At 53.6% G+C, this 14,371-nt stretch overlaps 2 protein-coding genes across 4 annotated transcripts in view; both read left to right on the plus strand.

The window, feature by feature from the left end:
- MAP2K5 (mitogen-activated protein kinase kinase 5) overlaps window positions 1–9,609 on the plus strand; it is a 261,654-nt gene extending 252,045 nt beyond the window's left edge. For all 3 annotated transcript variants that reach the window (XM_050796342.1, XM_050796344.1, XM_050796343.1), the window contains one exon: window positions 9,140–9,609. In XM_050796342.1, the coding sequence (XP_050652299.1) occupies window positions 9,140–9,244 (105 nt within the window). In that variant the 3' untranslated portion in view covers window positions 9,245–9,609. The remainder of the gene's footprint in view (window positions 1–9,139) is intronic.
- PIAS1 (protein inhibitor of activated STAT 1) overlaps window positions 1–14,371 on the plus strand; it is a 465,384-nt gene that overhangs the window by 53,835 nt on the left and 397,178 nt on the right. The gene's annotated exons all lie outside the window — the stretch shown is intronic.

A 14,371-nucleotide genomic window follows, 5' to 3' on the forward strand; every position in this document is an offset into this window, starting at 1 on the left:
CACAGCCCCTTTCCCCCCAGACTTCGGGGTTTTAGAGTTTCTCATCACTCCCTTCTTACACGTTATCACAGTCCAGAATTTCATTTCCCCTTGTTTTTAGATCTTCAAAATCATTACTGCGGTTGTGGCTTTATATCGTTACTGCTTGTTCACATTTATCCACATGCTTGCCAGTTATTCCTCATTGTGATTGCATTCCTTCGGAGGTTTCTTTTCCTTTCTGAAGTACATCAAGAGTTCTGTCAGTATGGTCTGTGAGTGGTAAAACAGTCTGAGTTTTTGTTCTAGGACTGGCTTCCCTTTGCCCTAACTCTTAAGTGTTAGTTTAATCGGGTTTAAAAGCTTAGGTGGATAATTTCTCCCGAGTACCTTGGAGATACTCTGTTGTCCTCTAACTTCTACTGTTGGTGGTAAGAATCTACTGACTGCCAAATTGCTACCCTTTCTAGGCAATATGTGTTTCTCTTTGGCGCTTTCATTTTCACTATAGTTTTTCTAGGTATAGATTTTATATTTATTTTACTTGGAAATCACTGTGGTTTTTTTAATCTGAGAATTCACATCTTTCATTGTTTTTGTTTGTTTGTTTGTTTTTGTTTGGTTTTTTTTTTTTTTTTTTTTTGAGACAGAGTCTCGCCCTATGGCCCAGGTTAGAGTGCAGTGGCATAATGTCGGCTCACTGCAACCTCTGCCTCCCAGGTTCAAGCAGTTCTCCTGCCTCAGCCTCTGGAGTAGCTAGGATTACAGGCCACCACACCTGGCTAATTTTTGTATTTTTAGTACAGATGGGGTTTCACCATATTGGGCAAGCTGGTCTCGAACTCCTGACCTCAGGTGATCCACCCACCTCTGCCTCCCAAAGTGCTGGGATTACAAGCATGAGCCACCATGCCCGGCCTAAAATGTTTTCTTACTCAAGAGGTAAGGAAAGGAGAGGACAAGGGAGAATCTATCCTTGTAAGCATTGTGTCTTTAAACCTGCATCACCACACAGCCATCACCCCCAGAGACAAACCTTGAGCATCTAGACACTTGTCACTGGCCCCATATTCAAGGCATGGACATGCTGCAGACTCCGCCTTTCAGGGGAGTCCTTAGTATCATCTGGAGCAGGATGCCCACTCTCCTCTGGCATCCTCCCTCCTGATTCCTCTGGGCATCTGCATGGCCCAAAACTGCCGGAGGCAGCCAGCATGTCCCCCACTGTACAGCCTGCCCAGTCCTTTCCGAGGCCCCTCCCAGAGCAGCCACCACAGCCCCCTTTAAACAGGCCAGTGGCATCATCCTGCCATTCACAAGGATCAGCTTCCTCAGACAAACTCATGAGTGGCAGCACCCCAAGTGTCTACTCACCTCACCATGGCTCACTGGAGTCGTCCTGTGCCCCACCCAACACTGTGCGACACTGGTCCTGCAGCTGCTCTGTAAGGACAGGCCCTAGAATAACTCACGGATACCTCTGGAAACATTTTGTTCTCCCAGTGGGCCATTTCTGGTGTGTTACTCTGTGTAGGAACACAGATCTGCTCAGATGAAAAGTGGAGAGCTTCTTGACCCCCTTAGATGCCTGTGTACTGTCCAGGATGGCTAGAGGTATGCAATTTGCTGCTAATAATGGAATATTTGGGGGAAAACATCTATTTCTGTAGCAATTATGAAGAATAAACTCAGGAAAGTTGATTGAAGTGACATGTCACAGCTGCACACCACTTCCCAGGTCTTAAAAGGAAATGAAAGGCTGGCAAGGAACCCGCACCCCCAACCATGGAAAAGCTTTAGAAATCAGAGGCCGAGAAAGCATGTTCTCAGAACAAATGCCTTGTGTGGAAAGCTCTGCATTCATGGCATTTGCCCAGGTATGCTCGCTGGGTGGACAGGAAGACTTCACATCTTTGGTGCAAGCACCTCCTCTCACCACTGTGCCCCCAAGTGCAGGACCTGCGCTCTGTGTGGAGGAATAACCATCACGTGCCCAGAGTGTATCTGTGAAGCACTGCCTCAGGGTCAGGTGATTTCATTTGGTCCTTGGAACCCACTCCGGGAGGAAGAGAGAGCAGGTGGTATTCGGTGTGGGTAAGGAAGCTGCAGACAGCTGCCTAGTGTTCAAAACCAGCTGACAGATGAGACCCAGAAATGATGGAGATAAAGTATCAGCTTTACTTCTATACAAATCTGGATTGGAGGATGTATTTACAAGTGTGGCCCCGGTGGCCTCGGTAAGCAGAGGTGAACAACTGCAGGCCTCCTGCAGGCTTAGAGCCTGCCTGGAGGCACGGCATGAGATGGCAGGCCAGCCGGACCCACCCGGTGGGCCCACCCGCCCGGTGTTGCCACTCCCTCCCTGGGGACAGGGCTCAGGAGTGTTACAACAGCAGCAGTCCTTCCACATAGAATGAAGCCAGGGGAAGGGAGGCCCCCTCCACTCTTTAGTATTACCTCTTTTATAGGCGAGGCCTTAGTGGGATGGCGAGGGGAGAGCTGACCGACTCTTAGCCAGGAGCCCTTGCAGTCACCCCACACAGGGTGCGGGGCGGTGGGGAGATTGTTATTGTGATGCTTTGGCTTCCTCTTGTGGAGTCACTTATCAGGGACCCTCCTTCCCTGACCACTCCTGTTGATTAGCCTGGCCATGCCCAGCCTGGAAGGAAGAGTTGGCCCCAGGGATAGTTATGATTTATTATCACATGTAATTAATATGATCAGGCTGCCAACTGTCCTGCCACTTGTCAGCAATTCAGCAGACATTGGAAATCTGTACATCCTTCCATAAATTATTTAACTTCTCTAATCTGAACTTCTCTGTGGGGTAAGTAGAGATCAGACTGGTAGCTTTAAAACTTTAACAGTGGAACATGTTTTATTATGTAAAATTAATGCAAGACTTCAAAATTAATGTAGAAGTGGGGTTTTTTTAGCATGAATGTATTAGTATCCATTGTAGACACTTCTTTTTAAAGTCATCCATGGGACTTCTCTTAAAGGACGCAAATTCTGAGAGCCAGGGTCACAGGGGCTAGTGGCAATCTCATATCTACACTCAGCTTATTTCTGTATATTGTCTCGGTAGCGCAGTGTTGAGGAAATCCGCAGTCACCCAGTTGCCTTCCCAACTTAGGCATCCGTCAAACCAATGTAGATGCTTAAGAGAGGAATAGCAGAAACGTTTTATTTTACAGTTAGTCACTGACAGCAATGACCAACTGTTCATGTGAATTGCTTATGGTAAATATATTGGTCAGACAAATGGTAGTCAAAACTTTTGGGAACTGACAGCATTAGAAACTCAGAGCCATGGACCACACTGCATCCCCCACCCCGATGTACGTAATGGGGCTCAGTGTACCTGGGCTCTGGTGCACTCACACAGCTTTACACATGCATGCGTATGTCCTGAGTGGACATCTTTTTTCGAATGACCAGTATGCCACAGCAGCCCTCCCAGCCCATGCTTGCCATATAAGAAGTTGGATAATATGCACAGATCTAAGTGGACTCTAAGAGCTGCAAAAAGTAACACCACAGTATGAGGTAACGGTATTCAGTGTAACTCTTTGACCATAGTTGAGTGTATGTTATTTTTTTAAATCAGTTTTTAAAACCGTAGCTAAAAAAATTCTTAACAGAATTTGAAATAGCTGCAGAGCCCCCAAAACACATCACACGCTGTGGCTCCGCTGGACTGAGATCCCATCTAGTCCTAACACTCCATTAGCGTGAGAAGGGACAGAAGGGTTACCACAGCCAAGCAGGCTGGAATCCTAAAGGGAGATGCATAGAACCTTCAAGCAAGGTTCACAGGTCCAAAGACAAAGGGATGGGCAGTGGGTTGGCCTTTGGAGGTCCCTTCAGCCTCTCAGATCACCATTTACAGGGCAGTCACCTGATCACAGGGCTGCCCTGTCCAATGGCAGTTTGTTGGACTCTTTACTAGGCCAGGCTTACTGCTTCAACAGGTTCATGGGTCCTTGGCCTCCTATCCCATGCAGCATCCTTGGTGGGAGAGGAGGTGCTTGGTGCTCACCCTGAAGGAGAAGTCCTGTGGTCCAGAGAGCCACCAAATGTCTAGAGCAGCCACAGCTTATGGAGGCATCTCCCCAGAGAGACACCACCAGTAGGCAGGCAGTGTGGTGTCTTCCATGGTAGAAGAGTGTCCTGGGTTTAAACTCGAACTCTGCTACTTTCTCCATGACCTTGCCCCATATCATCAAGTTTTCCTAGAGCTGTAGTTTCCTTTATAAAATGGGGGTGCCAGGAGGATTCAAGAGAGCTGTATGCAGATGTAAGGCATTCAGCCAGTGCCTGTACACAGCAAGTGCTCAGTGAGTAGATGTATACGTACAGAATATATAAGTCACCTTTTCATGAGGGCCTACCACATGCAGGCATTGCACCAGGCCCTGCAGCCACACCAGCAAGTTAATAAATTCTTCAAATGCATGATATTCTCTAAAAAGTTACAGAAAGAGACAAAAGTATGGGGACCCCAAATAGGTACATTCCTATTTCGGAAGAAGCTCAAAGCCCAACTAAGGGCAGACAGAGAGGTGTCACTAAATGAGCACTGGACTGGAAGTCCAGCCCCACAAGCCTCAGGCAGCACTCACACACTACGGCAGGCTCGGAGCCTCCATTCTTGTCCACACGACCAGCACACCACGCCCTGCCCCCCTGCCTCCACGTGGGAAGGGCCCGGGAGTGTCCTGCTGTCAGTCTCTCAGGAAGGCATCTCACCACAGGGGATTAGGGACGTTAGTACAGAGGCAAAGAGTCAAACTAGTGACACACTGACTAATGCCCAGGTGGAAGAGGGAGTGGTGAGCAACCACAATTCATCTTCATGACTGTGATGTTTTCACCAATGTCCCTCATTGTGCTTCTCAGCCCCTTTGGTGAGGGTGTCTGCCCAGATGATGCCGGCACCTCCCCGACTCTCCCCCGTGTCCCACTTTTGGAGTCATCGTGCCTCTGGCAGCCCTATTCTTTTCCCTTCATTGTGTCTCCATCTTTTGTGGCAAAGTCTGTGGACCATAATAACTTCAACCCTCGTCAGTTTAATTGTTGCAATTGGCCCTGAGAGAATCCAGGGAATGAGAGTGGCTCTCACTGCCTGGTGATGAGGCAGCAAGATCTTTCAGCCTTTCCAGCCTGGCACTGCCAGGCTCCACAGACATGACTGTGCAGAAATGGTGCTAACATGCTTTCTGCATGAAGGACAGAGGTGTAGATGCCTGGGGCGGTCACCATGGGTGGAAGATGCTCTTGACAAGCGTGTGTATTGATGCCTGTGCTTCCATTGTTCCTTGTAGCCTGATGGGACTGCAAGAGCTTGCCTGCACTTGAATTCCTCTGCCTGGGTGGGATGTACGTTTCACCCAAGCCCAGAGGAGGGACCAGCCGCAGGGTGGTCTGCAAGAAGCTTCTCTGCAAGAAGCTTCGAGGTTGGCTCTCTGATTGCAGGCACAGGAGAGCAAGGCATTTGGAGTCAGGAGACCCGTGTTCTGGTTCTAGCCCAACTGCCTAGTTGGTTGCCCTTGGGCAATTTCTACACACTGAGTGTCAGTTTAGTCTTTGGCGCAATGGAGATACGTAGCTGTGTGTGGGCCACAGTGAGCGTGGGAACCAGTGGGCACATCAGGACAAACCTTTGGCAGGTGCCCAGCACGCAGCACTCCTTGTCCAAGTCAGTCTGTTGCAGGGTGGTGTAAAGCATCACGGATACAATGTGTCTCATCAGTAATACGAAGGAGGTGGGGTCGCCTCCCAGCTGGATTTGGTATTATTTGGTCTGCTATCTCCATCCATCTCTAGGAGTCTGGCCTTGCCAGGATGCCTGGAGCATCTGGCTGTGTGGAACTCGGGCACCTCTGGGTGGCCAAGTGAGTTTTGTGCTTCCAAATTCTCCATCAGATTTTGTTTGCTTGCTAAACTCATGAGGAATGCCTGCATTGTGCATGTCACAGGGTTAAGGGCATCAGTTACAGTCTAGGAGGAAGGAGAGAACCACACCGGCCAGGGTCCCAGGGGAGCCAGGCCAGCCCCGAGAATACTCCAGAATAGAAACCAGGAGACACGAGCTCAGTGCCAGCTCCTAACCCCCCTCTTCCCTCCCTGGGCCTCAGTGTCCTCTCCTCTAAAGTGGGGGTCATGGTGTATTTTCCCTGAATCCCATGCAGGGCTGATGGGAGGAGGGGGAGCCATTGACTCTCCCAGTATGTCCAAGGGACAGTGCTGATAGAGGTCAAGACCTGGGATGGTCTAGGCTTGCAGCCTGCAGCCCTGGTGGTACCTCTGGCTAGGCAGGCTTGAGTCGCCAAGGTAAAAACAAGATGGGGGGAATTGCAATCTGAATACTGATTCTCCCTCCTCTATCCAGGAAGAGCCCAGGGCAGTGGGTTTGGGTTACAGACTTGTGGTTCAGTCCCACACCTGGGAGCTCAGGCAGGTCAGCTGTGACCCTGCAGCCTCCATCAGTAAAGTGGAGGCGATTGTGCCCACCTATGTGAGTTAACACTTCTTTGGCTGCAAATAACAGAAACCAGCCCCAGCCTGTGAGGTGCCTCACAGGATCCTGTGACCGTGTGGACCCTGCAGGCAGAGTCGCTGCCAGGCTCTGGGTATAATGACCCCAGGGTCTCTAGTGCCGTCAGGACCCCCTCCTGCCTGCCTCTGGACAGCATCTCCTGCTCTTGGGCCTGCACACTGGCTTTTTCTGTGTGTCCAGTCAAATTGTGGTGAACGGCTGCCAGCAGCTACCAGGTCCACAGGCCACAGCCTAGGACGCTGGGTCCCCTCCATGTCTGTCTGCCCCCTGTGATTCTCTCTCTCAGGCAACCACCCTAAACCAATCAACAGTGGCTGGGGACAAAACCATTGGGTCCAGGTCGCTTCCCTTGCAGGTGGGGTAAAGTGTCAGAAATACCATGTGCCTCAGCAGCAGCAGGAGACGAGGTCACCTCCCAGCCGAGGAGGGCAGGAGAGGCTGGCGTCTCCACCAGAGCCGAGGATGGGGCAGCCGAGCAGCCCTCTCCCCTCGCCTACCGGGGCACTTGGGCAAACTGCCTCCCCGCAGTGCGGCCATCCGCCCTTCTGTAACGTGGAGGAATGCCTCCACGCCCCCTCCTGCTGTTCCGCTCTGCTTGTTCCAGAACAGATGATAACAGAGATGGAGCATATGGGCCCCAAAGTCACCCGGCATTCTGGGAAAGTGACACTGTGTTACCCGGGGCTTGGGGGGAGGGGCCTGTCACTCGTGAGCACAGCTTCTCCCTTTGTTCTTTAGAAGGGCACGAGGTCGCCCCTCCCGAGCCTCCTGAGAGGAAGTGTGCATGCTTGGACTTTGGGAAGGATTTCCTCTGTCTGGGCAGCAATTTGGGAAAGCAGCCATGGGGTGGGCATATATATGGGGAGGAGAACATATGGAAGCCAAAATCCAGTCCTTCCTGGGCCTCTCCTGCCTCAGGCCCCAGGCCAAGCCTCTGCCACCCACAGGGCCACACCCAGCCTGGCCTCCATGGCCCCTGCGCCCTTAGGGGTCCCGCAGATGTGTCAGGAGCCTCCAAGAGTGCTATGAGCAGATTATGGGAAGTGCCCAGCTGGGCTCCAGGCCTAGCTCCACCCCAGCCTCAGCAGGTCCCTGCCTGGGGTTGGGTGCTTTGGCACCTTCGAAGCCAAGTTTCCTCCTCCTCACAGCTCTGACTGCTCTGTGTGCCTCTGAGCTAGACTCACACAGGGTGTCCCCAGGGCAGGTTTCCCAACCTCGATTGGGAAGGTTGGGGGCAGGCACTGCATCAGCCTAGGGTGAGGCGGCCTGGGCATTCTTCTCCTGTCCCCCACAGGTCTGACCTGTGGTCCAGAGGGGCCATGCCATCCCCTGCTCTACTGAGACCTGGTCCTTGACAGCCCCTGCAGACACTGAGGTTGGGACAGCCAGGGTCCACATCCCTCCTGGCTTTGTGATGAGCTCATGGCAAGGCTGTGTGGCTCTTTAAGCAGCCTCTCCAGGGCTGCAGTCAAGGCTGGGGTGTGTTGGGAAAGCAGCCCTGAAAGCCCAGCCCACCCTGTGCAGGCGGAGGACAGGCCCAAGAGGGGCTGAGAAAGCTGGAGGGAGAAGAGCTGGAGGGATCGAGGAAGCGGCCGCTAGACGGGGAGGGAGAAGAGCTAGGGGGAGACACAGGGTGCCCTCATCTTCCCAATTCTCTCTCCTCACTATGGCTCCCCGAGTCTCACCATGCAAGCTGCACAGTTTTGGGTGGGAGAGGAAGCCACCAGTTGTAAGTTCCTAGGCAAGAAGCCGCTTGGTGAAGAGGAGGAAAGAGAAGGCTTTTCACTTTTCCTTTCACCTCTGACTTGTGCCCTGGCGACCCTGGGGTTGTCCCTGCTTTTTTCTGACCTTCCCTGGGAATTCCCAGGAGGCCCTAAGATTGTGGATGTAAATCTTTGTGCTTCAGGACAGCAGAGAAGAGAACTGGCTAAATAGAACCTGGCCTGCCTGTGTGATAAGAGGGTTAGAACCAGAGGCAGGCCACAGGGCAACAGGGCCGGCCCCTCCAGAGTCCAGCCCCCACTGGAACTTCTCACCAGGAACCCAGTGATCCTGTGCACAGCCCAGCACATTCCTCCCCATCCCCCCTTCCCCTGACATGTTTGCCTTCCCTCCAATTACAGGTAGTGAGTTCTTTATAGGAGAGCTGTAGACAAAGGAGAAAGCTAAAAGGGATTGACATCTCTGACGAGATGATTCTTTGGTCTCTGGGCAGCAACTGAACCGGAAAGCTGGCAACAGTGCCAGGCCTTGGCCGACAGGCCATGCGAGTGATGCTGGGCAGAGGAAGGGCCAGGCAGAGTGTGCAGTGAAGATAGGCCCTCCCTGTTAAGCACCTTCCAGGCTAGTGCAAGCCTCAGGAAGAGGTGGCAGAGTCTGAGATGTGCCAGCCAGCACTCCAGACGGTTGGTACTGACTAGTATGTCACTGCCCGTCCCTGGGCCTCAGTTATCTAGGCCATGAAATGGAGCTGATAGCCTCCCTCGTTACCTCACAGGGTTACTGGGGAAAGATCAGATCCAGGCTGAGGGCCCTGGAAAGTGCAATGAGCACTGGAGTCCGAGGACTGCCTGTCACAGCCTCCTCTCTTTCCTGCAGGGCCACCCGTTCATCGTGCAGTTCAATGATGGAAACGCCGCTGTGGTGTCCATGTGGGTGTGCCGGGCGCTGGAGGAGAGGCGGAGCCAGCAGGGGCCCCCGTGAGGCCGCCGCAGGGCGCTGAAAGCCCCGACCAGTCACCAAGGAGAACAACCCACCTGTCCCCCCTCTCCGTACGCTGCCTGCGCCAGAAGAGCTTTGCTGGGCCCTGGCTTCCCTGCCTTCGCCTTCACCCCTGCCAGCAGGTGGCCTTGCCTGGGGAGCCCCACGTGTGGCCCGCCCCACCAGGCCATCCCCATATCTTCTGGTCTGAAGGCGCTGACGCTGGCAAGGGAAGTAAAGGGTGGGGCATCGAGAATGGAGGCTCCTAGGGTCCCTGCCCACTTCTGTTTTCCTAACGTTTTTCTCTGTAAAGGGTCAGGCCCATCAGCATCACTGATGGGAATAAAAGTATTACTGCTTTGTGACAACCTCTGCCATAAGAGTTGTGTTGTCCAGTGGGTCTGTCACCCCCCAGGGTCATAGCAGAGACATCTAGCCATGGAAGGTTGACACTCCCTCCATAGGGTGCCGCATTGCTAGGGAGCCGCTGCCAGCTGGGCTTCCATCTCATGGGTGGGATTGCTGCTATTACAAAGGGTGAGTTTGGGGCCAGGCACAAAGGCTGTCGCCTGTAACCCCAGCACATTGGGAGGTCGAGGCAGGAGGACTGCTTCAGCCCAGGAGTTCAAGACCAGCCTGAGCCAACATAGTGAGACCCTGTCTCTACCAAAACTTAAAAAATTAGCAGGGTGTGGTGGTGCATGCCTGTGGCCCCAGCTACTTGAGAGGCTGAGGTGGGAGGATCCCTTGAGCTCAGAAGATCAAGGCTAAATGAGCTGTGATGGCACCACTGCACTCCAGACTGGGTGACAGTGAGACCCTGTCTCAAAAATAAATAAAAATAGCGACCTGGGAGTCAATTATTTTGATAGGGGTTTTATATGTTACTAGCAGCTAGTATTATGCCAACTAATGTAGGCCTTTGCATTTGGTGCCTGGAGCACACTTCCCCCGTGCATCCACATGGCTCACCTCTACACCCTTCAGGTCTCGGCTCAAATGGCATCTCAGTGAAACCTACCTAACCACTCTAAAATCGCAACCCTCCTACACCTGCCCTGGGCCAGCATGTGCCCCTCACTTGCACCATTTTCCTCTACTGCATTCAGAACTGTGTGACACATCACTAATTTTACTTATTTTCTCTTCTGTCTCCTTCCCCTGCCCTCCATTAGAATGCGGTCTCCACAAGGGCAGAGATTCTGGTCTTTTTCACACTGTATCCCCAGTACAAAGAACAGGGCCTTGGCTGTGCACAATAAATGTGTGTGGGTCAAATGGCCAAAATGGTGGAGCTGTGACTTCCAGTCCATGCGCAGTCCAGTGCCCCATGGAAGGGCACCCTATGTGAGGCATCACATGCTTCCCAGGGCAGAGTCGGCTCATCATCTTCTTAGCAACGCTTTTCAAGGCACAGGCCCCCAGCTTTCTCTGAGCACCTGCCATTTCCCTGGGGTTAGGAAGGTCACAGAATTGGATGGGGCCCCTGGCGGGAAGACCCTGGCCCAGTACTCAGGGCAGGGAGAACTGCAGGCAGCGTGCATGATGGACTTTCAGGAAGAGGCCCTCAGAGAATGGAGAAAGCTCAGTGGCTCCCACACGGGGCTGACTACCCTGGAATGTGAATCAGCCGCCACCCAGACTAACGCGCATCCTCATTTTGAGAAGATCCATCCAGCAAGCCTGTCAGCCCCAAATCCCAAGTCAAGGGCAGTAGGAAAAGTGAGCAGGTACCTTGCTGGGCAGTGTGCTTAGGGCTTACTGTATCAACTCGTTTAATCCCCACCATGATCCCAGGAGGGAGGTAGTGATACAATTATTCTGCCTATTTTACAGATGAAGAAACTGAAACAGAGAGACCAGGTGACCTACCCAAGGTCACCCAACAAGTAGCAAAGCACTGTCGGGATCCAGAGCCCCACTCTTAGCCACGGCTCTGATAGTCAACTCCACACACACAGCACACATACGTGCACACATGAACACACACACACATGCCCTGTCCTGTAACACAGAGGCTCCCAAACCGTGGTTTGCCGAGATAATGTTGGTACCTTTGGGAAGGTACAGGTGCAGAGCGCCCCAGGGATACAGGTGCGGAGCGCCACAGCACTGAGAAACACTGCTCCAGACCCATGCTTTGGCCTGGAGGCCAACTTTCAGGATGATCTTGAACAAAGCACGTCTCCTGTCTAAGTCTGTTTCCTCATCTGTCAGTGCAGGGGTTGATCTCACTGTGTCCTGGAGCTCCTACAGCCCTGATGTCCCAGAGCAGAGTTCTCACCATTTGGGTTCATCCTGTGAACATTCTTGCCCCCAAATTGCATTACCCACATACATGCACGCACAGAATTTTGTTCACAACTTTAGGGTTTGTGGAGACCCTGGAGCCCTCTCACTCATGACCACCTGTCAGGGGCCCCTGCTTTGGGGCAGCCCCCAACTATAAATTCCCCTCTGGCTTGAAGCCCAGAAGATGGGCAGCTGAGTGACCCCTGAGGGGTTCTCCTGCTAAGACTCCTCTGGCCGGAGGCAGGTCCCTCTTTGGCCTGTTGAAGTGATTCCTCCAGTCACCCTTGGGGGCCAGAGACGAAGTTGCCCCTGCCCTCAGAGGTCGCGGGAGGGCTAAGACCTAGAACACTGCAGTGCTGGAGACTGGCCTAGGCAGCACGAGCCCTTCCCCTGCTGGAAAGCCACCCCAGCCCGCCCTCACCCCATCCATGTGGCTAATTCCTATTCTTCCTTTCAGGCCCGTCTCAAACGGCACCTCTTTGCTGCCTTTTTTTTTTTTTTTTTTTTTGAGATGGAGTTTTGCTCTTGTTTTCCAGGCTGGAGTGCAATGATACACTCTCAGCTCACCACAACCTCCGCCTCCCAGGTTCAAGCGATTCTCCCCCCTCAGCCTCCCGAGTAGCTGGGATTACAGACATGCACCACCACACCCAGCTAATTTATGTATTTTTAGTAGAGACGGGGTTTCACCGTGTTGGTCAGGCTGGTCTCAAATGCCTGACCTCAAGTGATCCGCCCTCCTCAGCCTCCCAAAGTGCTTGGATTACACTCGTGAGCTACCGCGCCCAGCTGGCAGCTTCTTTATTTCCTTCTCTGAATATAGACTGTAAGCCCCTTGAGGGCAGGGTTGAGGCTGACTCACCTCTATCCCAGAACCTGGCCCAGGGCCTGCACAGGGAGGGTGCCTGTGGTGTGGGAGGGTAGGAGGGAGGGAAGGTAGGGTGCAGGGATGGGACCCTCAGACTTGAGACCCTTGGGGCCTGTCACTGTCCTGCTTGAATCTCTTGCTCCAATCCTCAATATCGCCCACTCACTTTCTAACTGGAGCCTCTGAAAGACCAGACCCTCACTAGAGGCAGCCCCAGGCCTCTCAGACCTTCAGGGGAGCCTAGAAGGAAGTGTTTCCGGGACAGGAGGATCCTCGCAGGGCCCCAGCTGACAATGACAGGGAGGTGCCTCCTCTGCTTCTAGGGCCCTGGCTTGAAGGCCAAGAGGCCCCCTCACACTCAGCCCATTGTCCCTGCTTCTGTCTTTGGTTTTCCCATGAGGGGGAATGCAGGATACAGAATCCCAGGGCCTTGGAGATGTTCCAAGATGTCCATTGGGGCAGAGGGAGGAGAGGTGGAACCCTCTTCTCCAGATGTGGTGGGGGCCTTGTGGTCCAAAGCAGTGTGACCCAGAGCCCCTACCCAAGACCCAGCCCAGTGAAGGGGGTGGTCAGGCCAGTGTGAAGTGAACTGGATGGTACGGCCTCACTGAGGGAAGCTGTGGGTGCCCTGCCTGAACAGACCCACATCTTTGGGGAGGCATATACTTCCAGGTGTCTGCACACTCAGGCCAGGGTGGAACCTCCAGGTGAAGCCTCGGGATGATGCTGGGTCTGCAGGCTGGCAGTCCCCGGGCCCCCATCGCACAAGGTGGTTCAGAAGGGACTGGACAGCTGCTTCCACATGGGATGGAGCCCAGAGAGGGCCACAATGCCACATCGAAGATGTCTTCTGTCCCCCTGACTGCTGCCCAGACTTCCCCTTGGAGCTTCAACCTTTAGCTAAGTCTGGCCCCTATTAGAATGGGAGCCTGGCCGGGCGCGGTGGCGCTTGCCTATAATCCCAGCACTTTGGGAGGCCGGGGCAGGCAGATCATTTGAGCTCAGGAGTTTGAGACCAGCCTGGGCAACATGACGAAACCCTGTCTCTACAAAAATTAGCCAGGCATGGTGGCACATGCCTGTAGTCCCAGCTACTCAGGAGGCTGGGGTGGGAGGCCCACCTGAGCCTGGGAGGGGGAGGTTGCAGTGAGCTGTGATCATGCCACTGCAATGCAGCATGGGCGACAGAGTAAGACCCTGTCTCAAAAAAAAAAAAAAAAAAAGGAAAAACGGAATGGGAGCCTGTTCTCAGTCACAGAAATGTCCTTGAGAAAGAGGGTCATAGAGGGAGGATGGAGGGAGGGAAAGACGGCCCCAAGTCCCAGGGTGAGGGAGGGAGGTAGTGCCCAGTAGGTGGACAGGAGGGCGAGGAGAGGGGAGCTGCACCGATGGTTCTCAGCAGCCCAACTCCATTCCTGGGGCCAGGTGGACCCCCAGGACTGCATCTCGACCGGGTCCCAGCTTCTACTTTGGGGGATCGGGTGTTTTCACTTCATGAGGCCAGAGGAAGCAGTTAAATCCAAGCACAGGTGAGAGGCACAAAGCAGGAGGCTGAGGCTGGCATCAGCTCCAAGGTGCTATGGCAAAGGCAATAGGTGTGGCGATGTGGGGTCAGGAATGGGGAGGAGCAAAGAGGTCTGCGGGGGGAACCAGGCCAGGGGAAGCAGTAAACAGCTCAGGACGTCTGCCCTAAGTCTGGTCCTTGGTGGGTGCTGGCTGCTCATATAGGATGTGGGACGAGGTCAGTGGCCTCCATGGCAGAGCACGGCTGCCGTGGCGCTTGCCGGCTTTGTCATCATCACTCCTTTCCGCCTTGGCAGAAATCACATCCCCAACCCAGCAGACATGCTCTTCAACTAGTAGGTAGGCAGGGCGGGCTGTGGCTGGCAGTGGGTGGAGCCCCTGAGACAGCCTGGGCTGGCACGAGCCACAGGAGTGGATTATTATGTGGGGCAGGGGAGGCAGCAGAG

Source organism: Macaca thibetana, chromosome 7, assembly GCF_024542745.1.
Source record: "Macaca thibetana thibetana isolate TM-01 chromosome 7, ASM2454274v1, whole genome shotgun sequence".
In the NCBI taxonomy this organism is placed as follows: Eukaryota; Metazoa; Chordata; class Mammalia; order Primates; family Cercopithecidae; genus Macaca; species Macaca thibetana.